The following is a 9,305-nucleotide window of genomic DNA, read 5'->3' as shown; positions in this document are numbered from 1 at the left end:
CAGATATAACTAGACACAGATTTAACCGTATAAATACTGGGAACTATATTCTCAGAAGGCGAAGCACTGCTACTTGGGCGGAGTGATAACCGCAGCACCTGAGACGCACCGTTACACATGTTTAGAATGTATAGAATAAGGGGAAAGTAATAGCACAAGGCAAATTGTTTTTGCAAAATAAACACACAGACAGTAGCCGACCCTAACTGGACAAGGTCACTGTTTCTCAGAAAAAATAAAACTGCCCCTCCCCCCTCCGATTCATTAGCAAGGTGAAGGCTACAGTCAAGAGTTTCCCTCTAGCTCCGCTTATTTGTTACTGGGGCGGTAGAGTGCGTTCGTGACAACACAATAATAACATTACAGGGGATACATGGAGCCCGGGAACACCTGCAATAGTAGTTAGTAGAGGTGGAAAGAGTACTGAAAATTTGTACTCAAGTAAAAAGTACAAGTAGTTGCTAAAATAATACTCAATTACAAGTAAAAGTACTGGTGTTAAAAAATGTACTTAAGTTAAAAGTACCCCTCTCAAAAACTACTCAAGTACTAATTACTTTTTAGCCTGTGATATTTATTGAATAAACATCAAATCCATTGAATCAAATCAGAAATATGAATGGATCAAACACAGGCAATTTGTGTTTTATACGAATAAACACATAGTACAGGAATTAATGATTTTTAAACATGTATAAACAGCATAAACTTTTCACTGCAAACCAACAACTGGGCAAAGGCCTTAAACTCTAGGATATTTCACTTTCTGAACCTTTTGTTCAGTTTCAGCAGAAGCTGATTTTCAAAGTTCACAGAGTCTGTCCGGCTTCGTTTGGATGTAAAAAGTAGACCAGCACAGCTAAAAAGCCGTTCACATGCAGCAGAGGCAGGCAGAGCTGTGTTTAACTTCAGAGACAGCTTCTTGATGGCTGGGAAGGAGTGAAGCAGCTCCATGTTGTCCGAGGCACATGCAAGGTAACCATCAAGCTCAAATGGACTTTTTGTCATTTTGGAGAGTGGTCTGGAGAAATCGTCGTCATCAGATGACTCTCTTTGAAGTTCACCCTCATTCTCTGAAGTTTCAAGATGTTGTTTCAAGTATGTACTTCAATTTATGGGACTATTTTTGTAAACCCACACTTAAATTATCTAAATCAAAACAAATGATACTTTAATAACAACCTTTTACATGCTTATACAGGCGTGCAGTTATAGACACAAATGAGATAATATAAATTTGAAATTACCAGCTTCTATAACATCTGCTCTGTCAGTCCAGGAGGTCTTGAACTTGGGTAAGAGGACTGCAGCAGCAGCCAATTCTGGATCCTCCATCATCTGTCCAAAACGCTTATGCAGGCCATTTTGCAGGGCTCTGATGAGTGTTGTGCAGGTCTTGCTTGATGTCTCTAGCCTGTTGAGTTTGGATAGAAGCTGGTGAATTACTGGCAGCAGCCATCCCATGTAAACACTGGACTCTGACTGGAGGATGTTTGACACTTTCATCAGTGGCTTCATGGTGATGCTATACTCCCGGAGGAATGCAACTTCTGCAGGACTCAACCTGCAAGATAATACATGTTTATGGCAAACAACTAAGCCACATCATGACTAGGGATGGGAATCGAAACCCGGTTCCACTCGAGAACCGGTTCTAAATTTTACGATCCATCGATATTGTATGCCGTCGACGTTAACGAGTCCTCTTATCGATGCTCCTGCTCTGAGTCAGCCATAGTATGTACAGACCGTGAACTCACAACTGTCCCTTTTGTCCTTTATCAAGCACCATAGCACCGCGTCCAAAGATAATCTTTGTCCTGCAAAGTCTTATTTGATCAGTGAGTAAAATTGTCTCTCTCTGGTAATGTAGATGAACCGCTGCGCTTGTGACAGGGCGCATGTTAAACTGATCGAGCAGAGAGAGAGAGAGAGAGAGAGAGAGAGCAAGCCCCGGTCGCGCGCACGCACTCTCTCTCTTCGGAGCAAGGCGAAAGTAGGCTTCACCGTCTCAAAACTAAGCGCTGTCTTCCTCTCTCCCTCGCACATATTAATCAAAATAAACGACACGATGGTAAGGTAGGGAGACTAAAGTTTTATGTGGAGCATTCGGAGATTTGTTTTTCCTGAATTGCCGCTGGGTGTGAATTGTGCTAAAATACGTTGCCTTATCTTCTCTGAAAAGTCTTCCGCACATTCAGCTGACATAATCACACTTCAAATAAAAGAAAAAAAACGATCCAGTGATGAAATGTTTTCTGTGATGACACACATCTTGTGGGATGTCCCAACTGGCGGGATAATCACACAACGCGCACACGTCCGATAATGACACGTCCAATTCGCGAACTAATGACTCATTTGAACCGATTCGTTTTAATGAATGGTTAAAACAACTGATCTTTCCAACACTGAACTCACGGGACGTTTAATCGGTGTATAACTAATCGGTAACACTTTACAATAAGGTTCCATTTATTACAGAAATTACATAAAAAGTACAGTTTGCTTAGTCAAGTGTAAGCATTAAAACGACTTGTTTTCCCCCCCGAAAAAGACTACTTTTTCCCACACAGTGCTATCAGGAATCGATAAGAGAATCGTTAAAGAATCGGATCGATAAGCAGAATCGTTAGTGGCATTGATATTGATAAAATCTTATCAATTCCCATCCCTAATCATGACTATAGGGAAAGACCGCATACATGGTAACTAATATTACTCACATTTTCACCTTGAGCTCGTCACATACACCCCTAATGGAATCTTCACCTTTCTCATCAATGATGCGTATAATTCTTTCAGAGGCAAGACAGGTGGAATTCCACCGTGTTGCATTGGGGCGAATGATCTGTAGCCCACACTTGTCCTCTACCACTTCACTAGCCAAATGAGATCGCCCAGTTTTGTTCCAAATGGCCTGGCATTTTGCAAATGTTGCACGGAAAAGCCTCTTGTAGGTGTCATTCATGGCCTCTGCAAGGGAAGCATCAGTTGTTGCCACAAGATTTAGCAAGTGACATGCACATCGTTGATGAGGGGGTAGTTGATATTCCATACCAGAGTCTTCATCAAGGATTGTACTTGCATCATGATACTCAATATGGTCACTTACGTCAAGAGCATCCATGTCTTCTTCATCGTCATCTACCTCTGCATCTTTCTGCATTCCAAACACATGGAAAGCTTTGAGGAAGTTGGATCCACTATCGGTTGTGGTCCTTACAACTTTGTCTCTAATCTTATATTGACAATGGACATCATCAAGAGCACCAGCAATCACGTCAAATGTGTGAGACCCCCTTAATCTTTTGCATGCTAGTGCTGCAGATCTTCTTTCTAAGGTCTCCTCATCAATCCAGTGGCAAGTTACACCAAGGTAACTTTTCTGATGAGCTGACCAACAATCTGGTGGTTGCAACAAATTTGGCTTTACCCAATTCGACAATCAAAGTCTTCTTCATGTCATCAGCAGCATCACAGATTCTGGTACGGACGGTGGATCTGGAGATGACTTTGGCTTGAGGTTGCAGTGTGGTAATTAATTTTTTGAAAGCTGGCTGTTCTACCACTGTAAATGGCTGTACACTTTCACATATAAAATTGATGATAAGCTTGTCAACAGTTGTTTGAGGGACACGTTTGCTTGCAGCTGCTAACATCACATCTGGTAACTTGGATTGCTTACTTGATGAGAGCTTGTTTGGTGTGGCTGTGGTCTTACGTTGACTACGTGCTGCTGCTGTCACAATGTCATCGTACTGATCAATCTTTGATGGATGTTTCCTCTGAAAATATAACAGGAAGTATACAAAGGAAATTATATATATTTAATATTATTTAATTTATTCATATAATTTTTTATGGGAATCAAGTTAGAAAAATGGTCTATTATTAATGAATTATAATGCAACATAAATAAGCTTGTTGGGTTATTTTATTTATAAACAGTTTTTGTTTTGTTTTTTACAAAAAAACTGACTTGGCAAGAAAGCTTTCCAAAAGCACCCTACTAATATTTCAAAAGTGATCAGCATTTAGCACTGACACATGCGCAATCTAGACAGGCTGTCAATCAGTTCAGTTACACTGTTACGCCAGTGGGTCGCGGCAAGAGACTGTTTTTATAAAAGAGTCATTATTAGAGAGTTTATTATAAGCTTAAAATACAGTTTCAGTATGAAAAAACAATTTGTTGACAATGACATAAAATTTTACTTTGAGCGCCACTTTACAATGCTAAATCTTTTTTTTTTACGGTCTACGTGCTACCCAGATAGCAAAAAATATCGGCACGGCTTCTTTTTGCCGCCGGCCCCAAACTGTCGGCTATAGGTGCGCCCCGCTGGCGGAGATGAAACGTTTGCCGCCGAATACGTCACTCCCATTTCTTGCGAGATGCCGCCGGCGAACAGCCGCCGGGCCGCCGACTTCATTCTCTCTGGCGGTTGCCGCCGTCTAAATGAACCGCGGCCGGCTGGCGGCAAGCCGCTTTGAAATCGACCAGCCATGTCATTGGCATGAGTGGAACTGACAGCATTTTAACTTTCACATTTAAAGCGATTATAATTATTATGTGAATTATATCAATTTTTGTTGTTGTTGTTGCTCCAAAGTCATTAGGGTTTATAACAGATTTGACTCAGTCTGATTCCATGATAAGGTTTAGGAAAATACATTTAAATTACGTTGAAACTCTGAAGCGATTCAGTGATATGCCTATGTAAAATATATAGAATTATTTTAGTCACTTAAGGTGACAATTCTTTACATTTCTTTGATTTATGCACAATTGAGATGCACAAATAGTCCAAAAAGAATTCCTTTTGTAAAACTTACTTGGCAATAAATATCTTTCTGATTAGGTTTTAAAATAAATATTTCATTCATGGTATGAACAATTTAGCAGAATAAATGGATGAAGTTAGACTTTTCACCAATGCCTGAAATCAGTGAACAGTGAAAGACATCTGCAACTTGGCCAAAAGCTTGGGTATGCTTTAGATTTTTTTTATTAATTTGCAACCATGGTAATATTTATAATAAACATGAAAATCCCTGTTTTGACCTGAAAGATAAAGTGAAATATTTAGAAATATTTTGTCTCTCTGTCACCCCAGGAAATTTCGTTTATGTCTTTCATTTTTTTACAAGCTCGATTTTTTTATTTATTTGACCTTTTACAGGTATAAGGGATTAATTTGCAATTGCGAGTTTTGCAATCTGTACAAATGTTTAAGAAAGTATTAAAGCACAAACAGAGAAGTACCTCCACCGGCCGAGAGGGGCAGTACCTAAAAAACGGAAGCAGATTTACCAACACAACAGTGGCCACTCGTCACACGATTTCAGTATTTGGAGAGGATATCCTATCTAGTCATTGACTACGATCTTTAAAGTAAGTACATTTTTCCTTTTTGTGTAACGCAATATTATGTTCATTTTTTACATTTTTAGTTCATCTTTTTCAAATATGTTCTTGCCTTACTAGTCAAGCTAGTAAGTTAGCCTTGTTTACAAAGTTTCCGTCATGTTTCTGACATAGCTAACGTTAGTTAGGCTAACGTTACTTAGTTTCTTCCTGGCGTTAGTTTTTTCTTTTCTTCTTTTAACTATATTTACGTATGTTTATGCCAGTGTGAGTACTACAGTATTTGGTTTAAGATAGTATTGGTCAGTCGAATAATTAACTAACTTACGTAACCAAATCCTGAAGGACAATTCTCCCGCCCACGTGGGAATGGTAACGTTAGCAAAATCTTTACGACAAGAAAGACTGATCAGTATAACTTGTGTTGTTTTCTAACTAAACATAATGATGTTTTGTTTGATTCGACAACCATGCTGCTAGTCTAGTTTAACTTACAGTGTTAGCTAACACATGCTGCTTCGCCTTTTTTACTCACTGAATTCAAGCATGTTCGACATGTTGAAATGTATCTAGCTACAGTAAATCGCCAATGCTTTACATCTAGAAAGAAAGCTTTACATCTAGAAAGTTTAACTTTTGGTGTTATATATATATATATATATATATATATATATATATATATATATATATATATATATATATATGTGTGTGTGTGTGTGTGTGTGTGTATTTATATGTATATATATATATATATATATATATATATATATATATATATATATATAATGTGTATATATGTGTTTATATGTATATATGTGTGTGTATATGTATATGATTGTGTTTGTCTGAACATGGTTTTCTGTTGATCCACTTGTGAAAATGACTCGTTTTTTTGAAGGGGTGAGCATTTTAATGTTATTGATTTTGCCTGGAAATTAATCAAAAAGTATACTTTATGCAAAATGTTCTTCTATTTTAGATGGTTCACATTGTTCAGTTTATCAACGAGGAGGATCTGCCATTTGCAGTGGTTCCGCAAGAGTGGCTCAGCGAGAGCATGTGCCATTGGCCCCCATTTAACCTCAGCAAAAAGACGAAGGCAACAATTTAGCCATCCTCTGCACACCTCCACACAGTAAGTGATGTTATTTGTGAAGTTTTTTTGTCTTGGAAACTATTGCTTCTATTTGATGTCGGCATGAACCGGAAGTTACAAACGACTTTTCTCCAGTGTTGTGACGTATTTAAAAGTGAAACGGTATATTGAACGAAGGGCAGGGTTTTACTCTAGCGCTCCTCTTCTCCATCTCTGCTCATAGCACGGTTTGAGGGGAGTTGCCACGCCCTCGCACCATAGCACATGACCGGAAGAGAAGAGAAGTCGTTTCGAGGGGGGAGGGAAGGGTAACGTATTTGATTAAAGATTATAAGGCTACATGAATTTTAAAAGAATAATGAAGTGCACAGATAAATCATTTATAATAAACACTACAATATTACATATAAAAATACGTATTGTAAAATCTTACTTCAAGAGCAGGTGAAACAAGTTCAACAAACAATGTTGAAGACGTTTGCTTGCACTGAGCAATTAGGCACAACTTGCAAACAGCACCTGTGGTTGTCGGTTTAATTCCCACTGGGGCTACCTGTACATGTAGTAGACCTAGATATAAAGTAAAATTTAAGATTGTATACTGCATATATTACAGTCTGAATCCTTAGCCTTTCACATTTTTTATTTATTTATGAGAAGCTTCAGAGAAATGTAATTTGTAACACTTTTTTGGATTTTCAGCTTGGTGTAGGGGATAAAGCATGTTTTAGAGACATGTTCCTGAAGACCATTGTTCAAAGTAAGTTGGATATTTTTTTTAGATTTAAGTAGATGTGTATGTCCTATTGTCCTCATGCAATTCAAATTAAATGACAGATCTGTATTTTCTATATTAGCCATCCGGAAGGACCCGGCAACCCAGGATGCACTGATGAGGCGGTCCAGGTTAACGTTACGCGTTACCTGAAAGGAGCATCTGACCGTGAAGGCAGAAAAAGGCGCCGCACAGCTGAGAGGGACCCACAGCCGACCACTTAAAACTAGACTGACTACTGACACCCCAGAATCACTGACAACTGGAATCCTTTCTTTATCTTGCAGTCAGTAGAATCAAGACCCCTAAAGAAGTCAGAAGTGTCAGACTACACTCACTCACTGTGGAAATTACTTTCTTTTTTTCTTTTTCAAATAAAGCTTGTAAATCCTTGTGCCACAGGTCAGCATTGCCGTTATAATGGCCTATTCTACTCCAGAGCTTTACTATAAATTACTACCACTTATCATATTGTTAGAAATGGCTTGTAAATGTAGTTATACTTTTATTTATTTGGTATCTTGCACATTATTTGGTATCAAATATCCTCATTACTTGTCATAATGTTTACTGGTAATTTTTTACCCTAGAGCTGTCCTTTTTATATGAACACTTATTGTAAGTGTTGTAATTTGCTTGTAAGGCTGTTTAACCAAAATTGAATTGGAAACCTGCATGTTAGTATATTGATTTATTTATTTTTCTGTTATGTTTCAGTGATCTGAAATATCTTGTTTAAATGACAGTTACTGTACTTTGAAATGTGGAATAAAAATGCCAATTGTAAATTTGTCTGGTTTGAGCAATCATTATTCTTGCTAAACTGCATGCTATAAATAAAAAAATATATATAGCCAGAATAAGCGGCGGCAGAGCGCTCGAAAATAGCGTTTGCCTCCGGCGGGCCGCGGAAGGACGGCCTTCAATATAAAGGCGGCGGAACGGCGGTTGGCCCGCGGGCCGGCCGCTTAACGAAGGCGGTATGAAGGCGGCTGCCGCTTTTAAAAAGCGGCTGCCGCCGGCGGTGCGCCGTCCAACGTGTTTGCGATGTCGCCATTCTGACGCTTCTACTGCCGCCGGAGAACCGACGGTGGTCCGCCGACTCATTGCTATCTGGGTAGTCACCTGGGTAACGCTGAAGCTCATGTTTCAAGTGATGTTTTTAGTCAAATTATCCGTGAGGTCTACCCAACATTAAAAACGAAAACAACTATCACATAAATATAGTTATACGTCTTCTTACCGTAATGTGTTTTTTGAGATTAGAGGCTGAAGTCTTGTAAGCCGAAATCACTGCAGATGGCAAACAAAGTTTGCATTGCATTTGCACGCTGTCTCCTTTCCTTCCTCTGTATGTGAACAACTCTTCCAGGTGCGGCCATGGGCACTCGTCATCCGGTATTTCTTCGGAATTTTCAATGAATTCAGCGTCTCGAATCTCCATGTCTATAACGCCAAAGTTCTTTGATAACACTACACCTTCACAGTGAAGGACGTGCGAGGACGAATAGCTCTCCAGAAACCGGGCTTTTTTCCCGGTCCAAATACATGGGTTTTTATTGGCCCGCCCGAGATCACTTATTTCTATTGGATACCCAAATGCTGGTCAAAGATTTGAATATTAATTTAATTCAAATTGTACAAGTACTTAGTAACGAATGTGATTTTTAAAGTAGCGAAGTACATTACTTCACTTAATTTGTACTTAAGTACAAGGAAAATTACAGACTTAAAAATATACTCATAAAAGTACAAGTACATGAAAAAACGACTTAATTACAGTAACGTGAGTAGTTGTAATTCGTTACTTCCACCTCTGGTAGTTAGTTACCACCCTATTCATATAATAGTGTCACGAACGTTACATTAGATCTAGCTAATGGCACTGTTACAGTAGGCTAGTCATCTAAAAACATAACGGAACACTTACCGCAGCCACAGGTGATCCACTTTGTCCCGTCTGTGCTATCGATGGGATGGCCGTATCCTTCAGCACACGTTTCATGGTCCATGTGGCAAATTCAATTTTCTCAAAATAGTCGTCGTCAGTGAAATGTACTGAG

The 9,305-nt window shown here is 38.9% G+C and overlaps 1 protein-coding gene across 2 annotated transcripts; it reads right to left on the bottom strand.

Annotated features, from left to right (window-relative positions):
* Nucleotides 1-557: 557 nt before the first annotated feature.
* Nucleotides 558-3,788, bottom strand: LOC143735293 (uncharacterized). Of its 2 annotated transcripts, XM_077225426.1 has the most exons (3): nucleotides 2,727-3,788; nucleotides 1,248-1,564; nucleotides 558-1,149 (listed from the first exon to the last, which is right to left on the bottom strand). In XM_077225426.1, the coding sequence occupies exons 1-3, from the start codon at nucleotides 3,167-3,169 to the stop codon at nucleotides 1,121-1,123; spliced, it is 789 nt and encodes a 262-aa protein (XP_077081541.1). In that variant the 5' UTR covers nucleotides 3,170-3,788; the 3' UTR covers nucleotides 558-1,120. The 2 variants fall into 2 exon arrangements, with proteins under 2 accessions (XP_077081541.1, XP_077081540.1); XM_077225425.1 differs by having other exon boundaries at nucleotides 558-1,564.
* Between the last annotated feature and the right edge of the window lie 5,517 nt (nucleotides 3,789-9,305).

Source organism: Siphateles boraxobius, unplaced genomic scaffold, assembly GCF_051911475.1.
Source record: "Siphateles boraxobius isolate OS27281-9 unplaced genomic scaffold, OSU_SipBor_1 13, whole genome shotgun sequence".
Classification (NCBI taxonomy): Eukaryota; Metazoa; Chordata; class Actinopteri; order Cypriniformes; family Leuciscidae; genus Siphateles; species Siphateles boraxobius.
This window is presented reverse-complemented; position numbering and strand designations above follow the sequence as displayed.